This window comes from Corythoichthys intestinalis, chromosome 2 (assembly GCF_030265065.1).
Source record: "Corythoichthys intestinalis isolate RoL2023-P3 chromosome 2, ASM3026506v1, whole genome shotgun sequence".
NCBI lineage: Eukaryota > Metazoa > Chordata > Actinopteri > Syngnathiformes > Syngnathidae > Corythoichthys > Corythoichthys intestinalis.
In genome coordinates, this window is record NC_080396.1 from 9,421,211 (window position 1) to 9,440,629 (window position 19,419).

The 19,419-nt window shown below is 38.5% G+C and overlaps 1 protein-coding gene across 1 annotated transcript in view; it reads left to right on the forward strand.

The window, feature by feature from the left end:
• Nucleotides 1–5,108: 5,108 nt before the first annotated feature.
• LOC130909972 (kelch-like protein 41b) overlaps nucleotides 5,109–19,419 on the forward strand; it is a 37,929-nt gene continuing 23,618 nt past the window's right edge. The window contains exons 1-3 of the mRNA XM_057826950.1: nucleotides 5,109–6,266; nucleotides 12,554–12,711; nucleotides 16,606–16,713. Of these exons, the coding sequence (XP_057682933.1) occupies nucleotides 5,178–6,266; nucleotides 12,554–12,711; nucleotides 16,606–16,713 (1,355 nt within the window). The 5' untranslated portion in view covers nucleotides 5,109–5,177. The remainder of the gene's footprint in view (nucleotides 6,267–12,553; nucleotides 12,712–16,605; nucleotides 16,714–19,419) is intronic.

Sequence of the window (19,419 nt, forward strand, 5' to 3'; positions counted from 1 at the left end):
TTGACAGTGGGGATGGTGTGTTCAGGGTGATGAGCTGTGTTGCTTTTACGCCAAACATATCGTTTTGCATTGTGGCCAAAAAGTTCAATTTTGGTTTCATCTGACCAGAGCACCTTCTTCCACATGTTTGGTGTGTCTCCCAGGTGGCTTGTGGCAAACTTTAAACGAGACTTTTTATGGATATCTTTGAGAAATGGCTTTCTTCTTGCCACTCTTCCATAAAGGCCAGATTTGTGCAGTGTACGACTGATTGTTGTCCTATGGACAGACTCTCCCACCTCAGCTGTAGATCTCTGCAGTTCATCCAGAGTGATCATGGGCCTCTTGGCTGCATCTCTGATCAGTTTTCTCCTTGTTTGAGAAGAAGGTTTGGAAGGACGGCCAGGTCTTGGTAGATTTGCAGTGGTCTGATGCTCCTTCCATTTCAATATGATGGCTTGCACAGTGCTCCTTGAGATGTTTAAAGCTTTGGAAATCTTTTTGTATCCAAATCCGGCTTTAAATTTCTCCACAACAGTATCTCGGACCTGCCTGGTGTGTTCCTTGGTTTTCATAATGCTCTCTGCACTTTAAACAGAACCCTGAGACTATCACAGAGCAGGTGCATTTATACGGAGACTTGATTACACACAAGTGGATTCTATTTATCATCATCGGTCATTTAGGACAACATTGGATCATTCAGAGATCCTCACTGAACTTCTGGAGTGAGTTTGCTGCACTGAAAGTAAAGGGGCCGAATAATATTCCACGCCCCACTTTTCAGTTTTTTATTTTTTAAAAAAGTTTAAATTATCCAATAAATGTTGTTCCACTTCACGATTGTGTCCCACTTGTTGTTGATTCTTGACAAAAAAATTAAATTTCATATCTTTATGTTTGAAGCCTGAAATGTGGCGAAAGGTTGCAAGATTCAAGGGGGCCGAATACTTTTGCAAGGCACTGTAGACTGTACATATATATATACACATATATACAGTTTATACACCCCAGAATTATGTAAGAGCAAGTGTTTTGCATCAATGCACCAGATTTTGTTGACCAGTGTTGAGTATTGAGTGATAAGAAATTTGCCAAGTCTCCTGATTAAGAGAAGATACATTCACACTTCCACTTCTTATGACGGGAAGGTACAGTTTGACGTATGCTGCTCAGAATCAGACGTGGGAGAGATGAGGTGGCTCAAACCATTTTTAAGTCTTCCAGTGCCATTGAGAATGACAGACATCCAATAACGTAACTTTTTTTTTTATCCTTCTATTGAGAATTAAAATGAGCTTTTCAAGTATTCATTTGCCCCCTCTCTGTCGAAATAGATTGGACGTCTAGTGCTGTCAATGGCAGCCAATGAGTTTACAAGGACATGACCCAAAATGGCCCTCAAAACCAACAGGAAGTGAACAGAAATCAACAGGAAGTAACTTGGACATGCCCAAAAAAACAACAGGCAATAACCAATGAACAGGAACTGGCCCAGAAATGCCCTAAAATCAGCAGGAAATTATCCAAAATGTACAGGAAGTGACCCGCAAGTAACCTAAAATTACAAGGAAGTGACCAGTGTTGTTCATCTTACTTTTAAAAAGTAATTGATTACAGTTGCAAATTACTTCTCCCAAAAGGTAATTTAGTAACTCAATTTACCTTATTGTAAAAGTAATTAGTTACTCAGCAAAGTAACTTGCGTTACTTTTAATGTTCTACACATTATTAGATTTTACATTTTATGACATCTTTCAAATCAAGTATTTCAGCATATTTGAGCATACTAACTGATTCAAAAATAAAAACACTACAGTGTATCACAAAAGTGAGTACACCCCTCACATTTCTGCAGATATTTAAGTATATCTTCATGGGACATTACTGACAAAATGACACTTTGACACAATGAAAAATAGTCTGTGCGCAGCTTATATACTAGAGTTAATTTATTTTCTCCTTAAAATAACTCAAAATACAGCGGGGAGAACAAGTATTTGAACCACTGCCAATGGGTTTTCCCATTAATACACTTTAACAGGAGTCCCCAAACTACAGCCCGCGGGCCGGATACGGCCCGCCCCGATATTTGGTCCGGCCCCCTGAGCAATACCAGAGAGCATTTTGATTTTTTTTTTTTTTTTTTCTCAATAGTGTTATTTGTTTTCTGGCCTTTTTCTATGAAGAACTCAGAGGGGGTTATTTGGTTATCTGTTTGATTAATGGTGTTATTTTTATTTATTATTATTATATTATATTATTATTTTTTATTTTATTTACTTTTGTTACGTGAAGAATCCAGAAAGGGTTATTTGATTGTGGCTTTCTGAAAAACAATATTTTTTTTACATTTTGGCACTCCTGCAATTGTCACACTTTTTCTGTTACAAACTGACCCCGGCCCCTCATCAGAGAAGGGAAAAGGTATGTGGCCCTCACAGGAAAAAGTGTGGGGACCCCTGCAAGTTCAATCAATCAATCAACTTTATTTGTAAAGCACATTTAAAAATCCGCCAAGGAGACCAAAGTGCTTTACATAGCATAACACAGCAAAATAAGTCAACTTTTAAAGATAAAACAAACACATAGAATAAAATAAATAAAAGATGAGGTCATAAACTGTCATTGCACATTAAAAGCTGGAGAAAAATAAAATGTTTTAAGGCGTGATTTAAAATCCGTAAGTGAGGGGGCCTGTCTAATAGTAAGTGGTAATTGGTTCCACAGCCTGGGCGCCATCACCGCAAATGCACGGTCACCCCTAAGCTTCAGCCTTGATCTTGGGACTACTAGAAGCAGGTGGTCAGCTGATCTGAGGGTTCTGGTTGGACTGTAAGGCTGAAGCAGTTCTGACAGATATGGCGGCGCAAGATTATTCAAACATTTAAAAACACATAATAATATCTTAAAATGTATTCGGTAATGTACCGGGAGCCAGTGAAGAGATGCTAAAATCGGGGTGATATGTTCGCAACTGCGGGTACTAGTTAAGAGTCGGGCAGCAGAGTTTCGTACAAGTTGCAGACGGGCCAGTGCCGCCTGACCGACACCTGCATACAAAGAATTACCGTAATCCAGCCGAGTTATGACAAAAGCATGAATCAATTTTTCCATATCAGAGCGTGAAACAATAGATTTCACCTTAGCAATCTGGCGAAGCTGATAAAAACAGTCCCGTACAACACAAGAAATCTGCTTCTCAAATTTAAAATCAGAATCAAATTGGACCCCTAGATTTTTTAGCCTAATTCTTAGGAAACGGAGACAATGAACCCAGGTCAACATTCAGGGAGGCCTGGCTACTTGGTTTGAACACCATGACTTCAGACTTGCTGTCATTCAAACTTAAAAAATTACATGAGAGCCACGACTTTATATCGTTGAGGCATTCAATAAGTTGACAGAAAGTGCCATTTTGCGCCATTGGAAAATAGATCTGACAGTCATCAGCATACAAATTAAATAAAACACTATGTTTAACACATATTGCCAACGGCAGAACAACGACCTATATGCCAATATATACCAAAATCTTGTATTTCTATTAGAAAAATGTTTCAGTAAAATGTTACACATTCTTGTGCATTTGCCACTTATTGCCACAGTTAATATTGAGGCTTTGGGCCTCTTTTGACCTCGTTGTGAGTTTGTAAGGTTGTGACTTCTGATTAAACAAACTCAATGCCAATCAAAACGTTTGTTTATTAGAAATTAGAATCGATAAAGAATCGAATCACTAAGCAATATCGATAATGGAATCGGAATCGTAAAAATCCCATTAATTCCCATCCCTAATAGGCCGTTACTTTTTTTCCTCCACCGCTTTAAACCCACTCGATTTATAGTCCAGAGTCATTTATTAGGAAATACTGTTTTCTTGTGAAATGGGGTGAGTGTAACTTCTGATCAGGTGAGCCTTATAGTCCAAAAATGATTAGAGTACCGTAATTTTCGGACTATAAGCCGCTAGTTTTTCCCCTCGTCTTGAATCCTGCGGCTTATAGTTCAGTGCGGCTTATTTTTTGATTTATTTGGGTTAATAGGTAACACTTTATTTGACAGCAGTGTCATAAGACTGCCATAAGACTGTCATAATTATGACATGACATTGTCATGGGCATTAATGAATGCAGATGTCATTCAGTACCATCCGGCAAATTATGTCACTAACTCCTTTTATGTCCAGCTCGGATATATGTGAGATAATTTGCCGAATGACACAAAATGATGTCTGTCAAAAGCATACATTACTGCTCATGGCAGTGTCATGTCATAATTATGATGGTCTTATGACAGTCTTGTGGCGCCACTGTTAAATAAAATGTTACCAAATTCCATAACTAGCAATTAATGCAACAACTAGAAAGAAATACAAGAAATAATTAGCACAGAACATGATTTTGATTGTTAATTACATCTGTAGCGCTGCAATGCATTCTAGGAGGCATGTTGGACGACAACAGTGTTGACAGCAGGTGGCAGCAGAGGTTGACTGTCTCCCACAAGGGAGCAGTGATGGCCAAATGAAGCATCCTGAAGCAATGAATCTTTGTAGCCAATTAGTTCAAAGCTTCATAGTGGTTCATTTGGTCTTATGACAGTCTTATGATGCCACTGTCAGATAAAGTGTTATTGGTTAATATCTTTTGGTTTAAATATCCCATAGTGCAGGGAAGACAGCTGCAGCTTATAGACCAGCGCGGCTTATCTATGAACAAATGCTGTTTTCGTGTCAAATTCGGTGGGTGGCGGCTTATAGTCAGGTGCACCTTATAGTGTGAAAATTATGGTAAGTTGATTAATATGTGAGTAAACTCAGCCAGCCTTAAAATATACCCTTCTAGTCAAGCTATTCCAGGGCTATGACACTATTGTCTTCACTCTAATCTGGCTTTGTGACACTTGAAAAGCTGAATCATGATGGAATACCCTCAGCTGCCAGTTGCTCCATTCCGTCTGGGACAGCAGCTGCTGCTCAGCCCAAGGCCGGTGCTGCGCTGTGATTTGGCGCAGGCAGATTCCTGAACCGATGAGGTAGGCAGGGGGTGCTATATTTAGAGGGGTGGCTGGATTCAATTCCAGGGTCTTCACACTGCAAACCTTTTATCTCGACTGCCCTTTTCCATCCAGGACCGACTGGCTGACGGACCTCCGCTCGACGTCTCCTTCCTTCCTCTCCAGATCTCCCTGCCATCATGGATCCCAACACCATCAAGGAGGAGTTGCGATTGTTTCAAAGCACTCTACTCCAGGACGGTCTGAAAGAGCTGCTGAACGAGAACAAGTTTGTCGATTGCACGTTGAAAGTCGGCGATCGCAGCCTTCCTTGCCATCGGCTGATCATGGCCGCCTGTAGCCCTTATTTCAGAGAGATCTTCTTCACGGAAGATGGGAAGGAGGTGGAGAACACCAAAGAGGTGGTCCTAGAGGATGTTAATCCGTCCACCCTGGAGATGGTCATTCAGTACCTCTACTCTGCCGAGATCGACCTCACCGATGATAACGTTCAGGATATAATCGCCGTTGCGAACAAATTCCAGATCCCGTCAGTTTTCACGGTTTGCGTCAACTACCTGCAGAAGAAGATCTCGGCAGGGAACTGCATGGCAATCTTCAGGATGGGCCTGGTGCTGAGCTGTCCCCGGCTAGCCATCGCCGCTCGTAACTTCATCGCCGACCACTTTGAGACGCTCTACAAAGACGAGGAGTTCCTCAGACTCGCGCCCCACGAACTCTTCGCCATCATTGGTGGAGATTCGCTCAATGTGGAGAAGGAGGAGCTGGTGTTTGAATCGGTCATGGCGTGGGTTCGCCACGATAAGGATAAGCGTGTTAAAGTCCTGAAAGACGCTTTCAACTGCGTTCGCTTCCGCCTGCTGCCTGAGAAGTACTTTAAGGAGAAAGTGGAGACTGACGAGATCATCAAGGCGGACCCGGAGCTCCAGAAGACAATTCAGGTTATAAGAGATGCCTTCAAGGGGAAACTGCCGGAGAAGCCCGAGAAAAAGGAAGGAAACGAGGAGGAGGAGAGCCCCTTCCCCGGCTTTTTGAACGACAATCGCCGACAAGGAATGTTCATGCGGGACTTCATCCTCATGGTGAACGACTCGGCGGCGGTGGCGTACGACGTCAACGAGAACGAGTGCTTCCTGGCGGCTATGTCAGAGCAGGTGCCACGCAACCACGTCAGCCTAACGTCACAGAAGAACCAGCTCTACATCATCGGGGGGCTCTTTGTGGATGAAGAAAACAAGGACGTGCCTCTACAATGCTACTTCTATTTGGTAGGCAATTTATTCATTTTCTTTCAGTTTCAAGGGAAACACACAAACGTTTTTTTTTTCCAATATTCCTACCAACAAGTTTGTGTCGCTTTGTTCTTATTCGGGATCAGTTCCAAAGTCTCGCGTCATATCGCTGTAAAGTAATTCTCTTCTGATGTCATCATACTGTCTTAGGGGACATATGGTGATGGCTATTATTGGCTGCATTCAAACACTTTTGAAGAATGCAAATTTGATTTACAGTGGTGGTTGAACACCATTATAAATCCACAACTATATGGCCTGAAAACCTTGTTACTCATTAGAATACCTAAATTTTAATAATTGTTTTAATACATATACAATGGGGAAAATAAGTATTAGTCAACCACCAATTGTGCAAGTTCTCCTACTTGAAAAGATTAGAGAGGCCTGTAATTGTCAACACGGGTAAACCTCAACCATGAAAAACAGAATGTGGAAAAAAAAACAACATCACATTTTTTGATTTTTAAAGAATTAATTTCCAAATTAGAATGGAAAATAAGTACTTGGTCACCTACAAACAAGCAAGATTTCTGGCTGTCAAAGACGTCTAACTTCTTCTAACGAGGTCTAACGAGGCTCCACTCGTTACCTGTATTAATGCCATCTGTTTTAACTCATTATCGGTATAAAAGACACCTGTCCACAAGTCAGTCAGTCACACTCTAAACTCCACTATTGCAAAGACCAAAGAGCTGTCGAAGGACACCAGAGACAAAATTGTAGACCTTCACCAGGCTGGGAAGACTGAATCTGCAATTGGTGAAACGCTGGGTGTAAAGAAACCAACTGTGGGAGCAATTATTAGAAAATGGAAGACATACAAGACCACTAATAATCTCCCTCGATCTGGGGCTCCATGCAAGATCTCCCCCTGTGGCGTCAAAATGATAACAAGAACGGTGAAAATCCCAGAACCACACGGGGGCACCTAGTGAATGACCTACAGAGAGCTGGGACCACAGTAACAAAGGCTACTATCACTAACACAATGCGCCGCCAGGGACTCAAATCCTGCGCTGCCAGATGTGTCCCCCTGCTGAAGCCAGTACACGTCCAGGCCCGTCTTCGGTTCGCTGGACAGCATTCGGATGATCCAGAAGAGGACTGGGAGAATTTGTTATGGTCAGATGGAACCAAATAGAACTTTTTGGTAGTAACACAGATTCTCGTGTTTGGAGGAGAAAGAATACTGAATTGCATCCGAAGAACACCATACCCACTGTGACGCATGGGGGTGGAAACATCATGATTTGGGCTGGTTTTCTGCAAAGGGACCAGGACGACTGATCTGTGTAAAGGAAAGAATGAATGGGGCCATGTATCGAGAGATTTTGAGTGAAAATCTCCTTCTATCAGCAAGGGCATTGAAGATGAGACGTGGCTGGGTCTTTCAGCATGACAATGATTCCAAACACACAGCCAGGGCAACAAATGGGTGGCTTCGAAAGAAGAAGGTCCTGGAGTGGCCTTGCCAGTCTCCAGATCTCAACCCCATAGAAAATCTGTGAATGGAGTTGAAAGTCCGTGTTGTCCAACGACAGCCCCAAAACATCACTGCTCTAGACTAGAGGAGATCTGCATGGAGGAATGGGCTAAAATACCAGCAACAGTTTGAATGGCTTGTGAAGAGTTACAGAAAACGTTTGGCCTCCGTTATTCCCAACAAAGGGTACATAACAAAGTATTGAGATGAAATTTTGGTATTGACCAAATACTTATTTTCCACCATGATTTGCAAATAAATTCTTTAAAAATCAAACAATGTGATTTTCAATTTTTTCTTTTTTTTTCCCACATTCTGTCACTCATGGTTGAGGTTTACCAATGTTGACAATTACAGGCCTCTCTAATATGTTCCAAAATGTTTGGCCACATTTCGTAGGCCAATCATTTTGACAATTTTCTTTGGAATGACCTCAAATTTTCACAGCTTGTGTAGAAACGTTTCAAGTTTTAATGTGTAACGTTTGGCATTTCTATCTTTTCAGGTTAAGAAATGCCGTTCACTTTAACAGGAAAGGCATTTTGCGTGTTAGAGTATGCTCGGACTCAGTCACCGAAGACAGTGCAGCATGCTTTTTCACAAATTTTGCAAAGAAGGCACCAACTACAAAACAAATTAATTTCAAGAAATTTCAGCGAGTTTGGCACGAACTCGAATACTGACTAGGCGTGTGCAGTCACAGGCGGCGCTCATATTAAACATTTATGAAGATCTGTCATAGAACCAACAAATATTTGTACTTTTCTTTGTAAATTTAACCAATAAAACTTATGACCTTCAACATAAAGTGTATTTAGTTTCATTAAGATACATCAAGTATTTTCCGAGATTTATTTCCGAGAGGCATTTAGAATGGGGTCAACCATTTTGGAACAGTTACGTGCATAAATTACGATATTAAGGAACCATGTGCAGAATGTGTATATGGAATTAATAGAATAATATGAACATATTAAATGGGCACATTCTGTACATTATGCTACAGTATATAGACTTAAAACTCCAAAGTATTTTTTTTACTGGTGAAATTTATACTGGGGCACTGCAGATCAATACTGGGGCACGTGTCCCAGTAAAATATGTTTGGTGACGTCCGTGTATCACACTGTCCTAGGGGACATATGGCGATGGCTATTCTTGGCTGCATTCAAGCACTTTTGAAGAATACAAGTTTGATTTACAGTGGTGGTAGAACACCTTTATAAACTCATAACCATATGGCCTGAAAACTTTGTTTCTTGTTAAGATACCTAAATTTAAATTAAAAAAATTAAAAAGAACATTTTAAATTAAAAAAAATATATATCGTATTTTTCGGACTACAAATCGCAGGTTTTTTTCATAGTTTGGCTGGGGGTGCGACTCATACTCAGGAGCGACTTATGTGTGAAATTATTAACACATTATTGAACCATTTCACATGTTATTTTGGTGTTTTGGAGTGACACTGATGGTTTGGTAAACTTGTTTGCATGTTCTTTATGCTATAGTTATCTGAACAACTTTTGATAGCTATGTTACGTTAACATACCGGCCACGTTCGCATTTCATTGTTCATGCATCATGTAACATTATCATACTGTACACTTATTCAGCATGTTGTTCTCTATTGTATTTTTATTTCAAATTGTCTTTCAAGATGACATATCTGTTCTATGTGTTGGATTTTATCAAGTAAACATCCCCCAAAAAAGCGACTTATACTCCGGTGCGACTTATATATGTTTTTTTCCAGCATTTTATGGCTGGTGCGACTTATACTCAGGTGCGACTTATAGTCCGAAAAATACGGTATACAGGGTGACGTTAACAAAACGGAAACTTTTTAGCATTCCAATTAAAAAAACGAGAATTATGTAAGAAAAATATTTATTGACGGTAATTGAAACCTTAAAACATGCCATTTAAGAAACAATTATGGAATTTTCATTTTATTAAAAATTACGTCCTTTAAAAGGTGTCCTGGTGTACGAATGCATTCTTGAAATCTGCTTGGACAACTTAAAAAAAAAGGGAAATTTTGAAGTGTAGAGTTGCAGACATGAGCAAGTGGCAGCACTGCATGACCTTGAGCAAGTAAATAGTCAGCAATTATAGTAACCATAGTGAATTCAGTAGGAAATTTACAGTATCTCGGCCGAGATCTGGCAGCGGCCACTGAGGAATTTCAACAGTGGATTTAAAAAATGCAGCCATTTAGAGGATGTAATTTTTATTTTTAAAAAATTCAAATTCTGTAATTGCCCCAAATCATAGCATTTTTTTCGACACTATTACAAATCAGAAAACAAAAGATTCTTGTTAAATTGTATCATTTCAAGTAATTGTCTTTCTGAAAATTATTTCAAAATAAAGACCTAGCCGTGAAAATTTTGACTATAAAAGTTTAAGCAATAAAACAAACAACAAAAATAATTGAAATTAAAAGAATCCTACAAAGTATTTCATAATGGGTCAAAATTATTTTTCGAATGGATCACGTGACTAACACCTTTGATATATTAACTACAACTGGGGATGGATATTTAGAATTTCTTTAAACCGAACCTTTCAAAAGCTTCAAAACAACTGAGGTTAAACCGAGGATTGAGCACGAACAATATCAAGATGTGTATATATACAGTGGGGCAAATAAGTATTTAGTCAACCACTAATTGTGCAAGTTCTCCCACTTGAAAATATTAGAGAGGCCTGTAATTGTCAACATGGGTAAACCTCAACCATGAGGGACAGAATGTGGAATTAAAAAAAACAACAGAAATGCCATTGTTTGATTTTTAAAGAATTTATTTGCAAATCATGGTGGACAATAAGTATTTGGTCAATACCAAAAGTTCATCTCAATACTTTGTTATGTACCCTTTGTTGGCAATAATGGAGGCCAAACGTTTTCTGTAACTCTTCACAAGCTTTTCACATACTGTTGCTGGTATTTTGGCTCATTCCTCCATGCAGATCTCCTCCTCGGATCATTCGTCCTGGTCCCTTTGCAGAAAAACAGCCCCAAAGCATGATGTTTCCACCCCATGCTTCACAGTGGGTATGGTGTTCTTCAGATGCAATTCAGTATTCTTTCTCCTCCAAACACGAGAACCTGTGTTTCTACCAAAAAGTTCTATTTTGGTTTCATCTGACCATAACACATTCTTCCAGTCCTCTTCTGGGTCATCCAAATGCTCTCTAGCAAACAGCAGACGGGCCTAGACATGGACTTTCTTCAGCAGGGGGACACATCTGGCAGTGCAGGATTTGAGTCCTTCGCGGCGCATTGTCTTACTGATAGTAGCCTTTGTTACTGTGGTCCCAGCTCTCTGTTGGTCATTCACTAGGTCCCCCCGTGTGGTTCTGGGATATTTGCGCACCGTTCTTGTTATCATTTTGACGCCACGGGGTGAGATCTTGCATGGAGCCCCAGATCGAGGGAGATTATCACTGGTCTTGTATGTCTTCCATTTTCTAATAATTGCTCCCAGAGTTCATTTCTTTACACCAAGTGTTCTACCTATTGCAGATTCAGTCTTCCCAGCCTGGTGCAGGTCTACAAATTTGTCTCTGGTGTCCTTCGACAGCTCTTTGGTCTTGGCCATTGTGGAGTTTGGAGTGTGACTGACTGAGTTTGTGGACAGGTGTCTTTTATACTGATAATGAGTTAAAGCAGGTGCTAGTAATACAGGTAACGAGTGGAACCTCGTTAGAAGACGTTAGACCTCTTTGACAGCCAGAAATCTTGCTTTTTTGTAGGTGACCAAATACTTATTTTCCACTCTAATTTGGAAATAAAGTCTTTAAAAATCAAAAAATGTGATTTTCTGTTTGTTTTTTTCCCCACATTCTGTCTCTCATGGTTGAGGTTTACCCATGTTGACAATTACAGGCCTCTCTAATCTTTTCAAGTTGGAGAACTTGACTAAATACTTATTTGCCCCACTATATATATATGGCGGAAAACACAGACAAGACTGAAAAAGCAGTTTCTGCTCTTGCACCCCTCTTTAAAATAAACTGCTGTATTTTAAGCAAAAAAAACTTGTGTTTGACAGAACAATATTGTTTTGTCAAACACAAGTTTTTTTGGCACAGATTTTAAGTGGCCCCATCTGGCCACCCCGATGAAAAATTTCTGGAGGCGCCACTGCATGTCTCACCCATAAAATCCCCCAAAAATCCGGCTGTGGCCATTCACAGCTGTGCCTTGACACTCAGTGATACATGCAACATGTAGTTATTGAATTGAAACAAGGTAAGTACGCGATAATATCTCGTTAAAGTTATGGCGTCTGTAATTCTGCTCTTGTGTGCTCTCACCTCCAGTTAGGGTTTTGCTGTTTAAATTTTTTTTTTTTTTAAATGTCCGCCTGTTCAAAAATTTTCCTCCCCCAGAAAATTGAGGTTTTAAGCTTTCCAATGATGTATCACACATGCATATCGGACAATTTTGAAACTTGGCCAAATTGGGGGTCTCAGAGCGGAACTTCAAGTCACCTGAGTGTTCTCCACCATATATACAGTATGTGTATTGTTGTAAGCAATATATTTTATCGCTGACACTGCGTTTCGGGGTCATCAAAATTCCCCCCCCCCCCCCCCCCCCCCCCCCCCCCCCCCCCCCCCAGATTACTCAAATCAAGCCATCCCAGATAAAATGGATTTGATGTCTACTGTATTACTGTCAATGGTGGTGAATCCATCAAACACACAAAATGCTTGTGTCACGTTCCCTGTAAATTCACCCAGAAACTTGTCCATTTCCTGCTAGTTGGATCCACTTGCTTCCGACTGGGTCGCCCTGCCACCCATGCCCTCTCCGAGATGCCTTTTCAGTATCGGTGAGAGCGATAACCTGCTATTTGCCGTGGCTGGAAAAGACCTGCAGACAAATGAGTCACTGGATTCCGTCATGTGCTACGATATTGAGTGAGTAGATTTGTTATTTCCAGAGGTGGGTAGTAATGCATTACATTTATCCATTACATTTACTTTTGTAACCTTTTCAGAAAAATGTACTTCTAAGATTAGTTTTACCACACCATACGTTTTACTTTTACTTGAGTAGATCTGTGAAGAAGCTACGCGACTCTTTGTCTGCTACAGTCATGATAATTTTCCTGAGTTTTGACTTTATTTTTGCCAGCACAGTGGCTCTACCAGTTTCACCGATGAGACATTGCAACGATAATCACATGACTCCATCATACCAATCAGACAAAGGTGGACTGTAGGGCTGCAGCTATCGAATATTTTAGTAATCGAGTAATCGACTGATAATTCTATCGATTAATCGAGTAACCGGATAAAACATATATATTTTTAGGTGAAGAGCAATTATAAATATACATGACAAAACAAGACATTTCATCTAATATTGAACCATTTTCAGTCAATCAATGTCTTCATTTTCGATGTACATTGTTAAAAAAACACAACAATTGCATCTCAGATGTAACTAGAATAAAAAAAAAGACTAATTGACTGCTTTAATTAAAAAATATATATATATATATATATGTATATATATATATATATATATATATATATATATATATATATATATATATATATATATATATATATATATATATATATATATATATATATATATATATACTTCTTACCTAAAAATGACATTATGCTTGATAACACACATCACTTAAAAGTTAGATTTTTTTCCCACGTGTTTCAATTGAATTTCTATTGTGTCAAGCCATTTTTAAGTTCTAGTTAAGTTTTAAGTTAGTCTAAACTGTTAAGTCCTGATAGGATTTTGAGTTTTTGCACTGTTCCAAATAAATGCTGTGCTGTATTGGAGCACATTACGCACCAGTGCTACTTGGTGTTTTATCCAGCAATGACTACTGAGCTAAAATTGATAGTTAGCATTATTAAGTTTTTGTTTTACACCCTAATCACTCCACAACGCTATGTTATGTTAAAACCTGTATGTAAGACACGTTAGCCAAGCATCGACAGTGGTCATAATTAATAGAAACCTAGCCCTCCGCTGGGCTAACGTTACGTGAGCTAGTAGTGACAGTAACGTTAATCTTATTTATTAGCGCTTAGCGCTCTACTGCTTTAAGATGGCGGCTGTTTACTAACGCCGCTGACTCTGTCATTTCGCATCTAGTTCAACATACATGTGATCTCTATGAGACGCATCAGATGCTACCTGCTACCAACGTAGCATCAGGCGGGCTAGTTTTTAGCAAGGTCGGCGCCGTTTGTAGTGGCTGTCCGCTGCAGTAAGTTTTTTTTTATTTTTTTGCTTCTTCCTCTACGCACGTGACATCAGCGCGTTGTCCCGCATTAAAAGTTGTCAGAGCAAAACGTGATGCTTAGAGCTGTCAAAATAAATGATTACTCGAGGTGAATAGAATTACTCGGATCAGTTTTTAAACTCGAGTTACTCGAGTTGCTCGAGTATTCATTTCAGCTCTAGTGGACTGGCATACGGGGATTTCACAGGTGGATTGGTAGGCCGGTGTCGGGAGAAATAAGTAGGGTCGTAATTCCTAAAATAAGTAGGTTTTGGTGTCATTACACATGCGCGAACTGCGATCTTATATACAGTCCCTGACAATTGTCGCTTATCCATTTTGTAGAAACAATTGCTAACAACCTGACTTTTAATTATTTAATTGGTTTCAGAAATGGCTCATATGAAAGCTAAGACCCTCCCAAATGATGTTGAATGTACAAAAACTATATTTGTTTCACTGAAAAAAGATTTATCATTTAATGAAGACATAAAGGTCAAATTTTGGCAAGACAAAAGTTTTGTCGCCTACAAAAAGTAGTGTGAAATTTGAACAACAAATGTACTTCAAATATAAAAATATGTTATATAACATAAGCGAATTAAGTAGTGGTGCTGTGAGATCCAAATTTAATATTTTGTATGACTTTTATGGGCTTGAAGGACTGCACCCATGCGGTTCGACAAGGATTCATACAATGTATTGATTAAGTCATCAGGAACATCAAAGAAAGCAGTCTTGCATGCCTCCTAGGGCTCATCAACATTCTTGGGTTTCGTCTTCCATGCTTCCTCTTTCATCCTGTTCGTGTCTGGTGACTGGGCTGGCCAGTCCTGGAGGGTCTTGATCTTCTTTGCCTTCACTGTTTTGTAGCAAAAGGTGGATTTTTCAGATGAATGACACCAGAGTCGCCACAAATATTGCAGGAGACCCACTGGAGCCCGCACGGATTCGAGATTCACTCAGAAAACTGAAGTTTGGTGGTGGCAAAATCATGATCCGGGGTTACATCCAGTATGGGGGTGTGCGAGAGATCTGCAGGGTTGAAGGCAACATAAATAGTCTGAAATATCAACAAATCTTACATTCCTAACCATAAAAAGGGACAAATTCTGCAGCAGGATGGTGCTCCATCGCATACTTCAATCTCTACCTCAAAGTTCCTCAAGGCAACGAAGATGGAGACCCCTTCAGGACTGGCCTGCCCAGTCACCAGACATGAACATCATTGAGCATGTCTGGGGTAGGATAAAGCAGAAGCATGGAATACGAAACCCAAGAATGTTGATTAACTCTGGGAGGCATGCAAGACTGCTTTCTTTGATATTCCTAATGACTTCATCAATGAATTGTAGGAATCCTTGCCGAAGCCCATGGAAGTCATACAAAATATTAAATTTGGATCTCACATTACCACTACTTAATTCGCTTATATTATGTAACATGTATTTGAAGTACATTTTTTGTTCAATTTTCACACTACTGTACTTTCTGTGGGTGACAAAACTTTTGTCTTGCCAAAATTTGACCTTTATGTCTTCATTAAATGATAAATCTTTTTTCATTGAAACAAATATATTTTTGTACATTCAACATCATTTGGGAGGGTCTTAGCTATCATATGAGCCATTTCTGAAACCAATTGAATAATTAAAAGTCAGGTTATTAGTAGGGCTGTCAAAATGATCGCGTTAACGGGCGGTTATTAATTTTTTAAATTAATCACGTTAAAATATTTGACGCAATTAACGCACATGCCCCGCTCAAACAGATTAAAATGACAGTACAGTGTTATGTCCGCATGTTACCTGTTTTTTGGTGTTTGGCGCCATCTGCTGGCGCTTGGGTCCAACTGATTATATGGGTTAGTACCATGAGTGAGCATGGTGTAATTATTGACATCAACAATGGCGAGCTACTAGTTTATTTTTTGATGGAAAATTTTACAAATTTTAATAAAACAAAAAATTAAGACGGGTTTTAATATAAAATTTCTATAACTTGTACTTTTATCTTTTAACAACTACAAGCCTTTCTATCCATGGATCACTTTAGAAAAATGTTAATCATGTTAATGCCAACTTGTTGATTTACTGTTATAATAAACAAATACAGTACCTATGTACCGTATGTTGAATGTATATATCCGTCTTGTGTCTTATCTCTCCATTCCAACAATAATTTACAGAAAAATATGGCATATTTTATAGATGGTTTGAATTGCGATTAATTACGATTAATTAATTTTTAAGCTGTAAATAACTCGATTAAAATTTTTAATTGTTTGACAGCCCTAGTTATTAGCTATTGTTTCTACAAAATGGATAAGCAACAAGACATTTGTCAGGGACTGTATATTATTTTTGAAGTAACACTACTCTTACTTGTTTGGCTACTCTACCCACCTCTGGTTATTTCCTCCTCTTTTACTTCACCATGTTGGTCCTATTAAGATCCATGCTGGATAGGGGAGGTCATTTCATCAACCAACCTGTATATCTTGGTGAAAGAGTGAGAGGACCAATATGTTTTAACCTTCTTGTTGCTTCTTCAGGAAGATGAAGTGGAGTGAAACTAAAAAGCTACCTCTTAAGATCCATGGACATGCTGTGATGTCCCACAAGGGGCTTCTCTACTGCATTGGCGGGAAGACAGATGACAAGTAAGTAAAGAGTGAGATAGAGAGAGTCCACTGTTATGAGTGTAGAGGAAATGAAAAAAATTCTGCAACAACAGCAGGTATCTTTTACATACCTGTCAAGTTGTACGGTTTCGGCGTAATTTGTACAAGTGAGCACTGATTTTTAAATGTGTATGCCGTACATTCAGAAGCTGTACGTTTTTCGTGCATTACGTTTTTTTCTCCATTCGGATTTTGTCACCATTTTGGCAACGAGACAATGTACGTTACTATCCGTTACTATACAGTGGGGAGAACAAGTATTTGATACACTGCCGATTTTGCTGGTTTTCCCACTTGCAAGTCATGTAGAGGTCTGTAATTTATATCATAAGTTCTCTTCAACTGTGAGGGACGGAATGTAATACAAAAATCCAGAAAATCACATTGTATAATTTTTAAATAATAAATTTGTATTTAACTGCATGAAATACGTATTTGATACACTACCAACTAGTAAATAGTTCGGCTCTTAGTTCTTTTTTAAGAACCCCTCCTGTTCTCCACTCATTACCGGAAGTAACTGCACCTGTTTGAAATTGTTGGAACACAATTTGCCCGCAACTATTGCTGATTACTTCTCAGAATTAGCAAAAGGAATGTTCCCTGACTCAAAGACTGCATCGATAAGTTAATTTTATCAATGGACCTTTTTAATGTACAATTGGACACACTAACGAACTACCTTCAAGTCAAACTGAATTGCGAGCTGAGGTGCCATGAAGTGCAGCCATCAAAAGACATGATAGAAATTGCCAAAAGTGCCACATGTAAAATTATAACAAAGGTCACTGTTAAATTTTAGTAATCATGATGTAGCTGAAGATACTGATTGTTCTTTATCTCTATGCTTTTATGCTCCCATAGCAAAGCAAAATTGACGATGAGATCTCGTTAATGTCTCGTTTACATCTCCGAGAAGTGAATCAGTATCAATTGAGCAACGATTGAGACCAGAGTGGTTTTCTCAGTTTTCTTAAATTTGTCTCGTGAGAAATGAGTCTCACAGTGAGCATTGCGTGACAAGGTTTTGAGAAATAATTCCAGTGGCACGATTTCTCAATAATTTCTTACAGCTGTCTCCTTTCAAGATCTCACCAAGAGACTTAGCTCAAAGCTGCCTCTTTTACTGATCTCGCTTATATTGTGCCAGTCACAAATATTTCTCAATTTGATCTAGGGCTGCAGCTATCGAATATTTTTTTTGGTGATCGAGTAATCGACTGAAAATTCTATCGATTAATTGAGTAATCGGATAAAACAAATATATTTTTAGGTGAAGAGCAATTAAAAATATACATGACAAAACAAGACATTTCATCTAATCTTGAACCATTTTCAGTCAATCAATGTCTTTATTTTCGATGTATACTGTTGAAAACAGCCAACAATTGTATCTCAGATGTAACTAGAATTAAAAAAAAGACTAATTCACTGCTTTCACTCAAAAAACCTTTAGATCTTATTTAAAAAAAAACAATATATATATATATATATATATATATATATATATATATATATATATATATATATATATATATATATATATATATACACACATATACTAGGGCTGTCAAAATTATCGCGTTAACGGGCGTTAATTAATTTTTTAAATTAATCACGTTAAAATATTTGACGCAATTAACGCCGATGCCCCGCACAGAGAGATTTAAATGACAGTACACAGTGAAACGCTCACTTGTTGTGTTTTATGTAGTTTTGCCGCCCTCTGCTGGCGCTTGGGTGCGACTGATTTTATAGGCTTCAGCATCCATGAGCATTGTGTAAGTAATTATTGACATCAACAATGGCGGGCTACTAGTTTTTTTTTTTTTTTGATTGAAAATTTTACAAATTTTATTAAAACGAAAACATTAAGAGGGGTTTTGATATTAAATTTCTCTAACTTGTACTAATTTTTTTCTTTTAAGAACTACAAGTCTTTCTATCCATGGATCGCTTTAACAGAATATTAATAATGTTAATGCCATCTTGTTGATTTATTGTTATAATAAACAAATAGTCCTTATGTACCGTATGTTGAATGTATATATCCATCTTGTGTCTTATCTTTCCATTCCAACAATAATTTACAGAAAAATATGGCATATTTAATAGATGGTTTGAATTGCGATTAATTGTGATTAATTACGATTAATTAATTTTTAAGCTGTAATTAACTCGATTAAAAATTTTAATTGTTTGACAGCCCTAATATATACCTAAAAATGCCGTTACGCTTGATAACACACATCACTTAAAAGTTAGGATTTTTTCCCACGTGTTTCAATTGAATTTCTATTTGTGTCTAGCCATTTTTAAGTTCTAGTTAAGTTTTAAGTTAGTCTAAACTGTAAGTCCTGATAGGATTTTGAGTTTTTGCAGTGTTCAAAATAAATGTATGATACAGGCTGTATTGGAGCACATTAGGGACCAGTGCTACTTGGTGTTTTATCCAGCAATGACTTCTGAGCTAAAATTGATAGTTAGCATTATTGAGTTTTTATTTTACACCCTCATCACTCCACAACGCTATGTTACGTTAAAGCCTGTATGTAAGACACGTTAGCCACGCATCGACAGTGGTCATAATTAATAGAAACCTAGCCCTCCGCAGGGCTAACGTTACGTGAGCTTGTGACAGTCACGTTAATCTTATTTATTAGCGTTTAGCGCTCTTTATTAGCG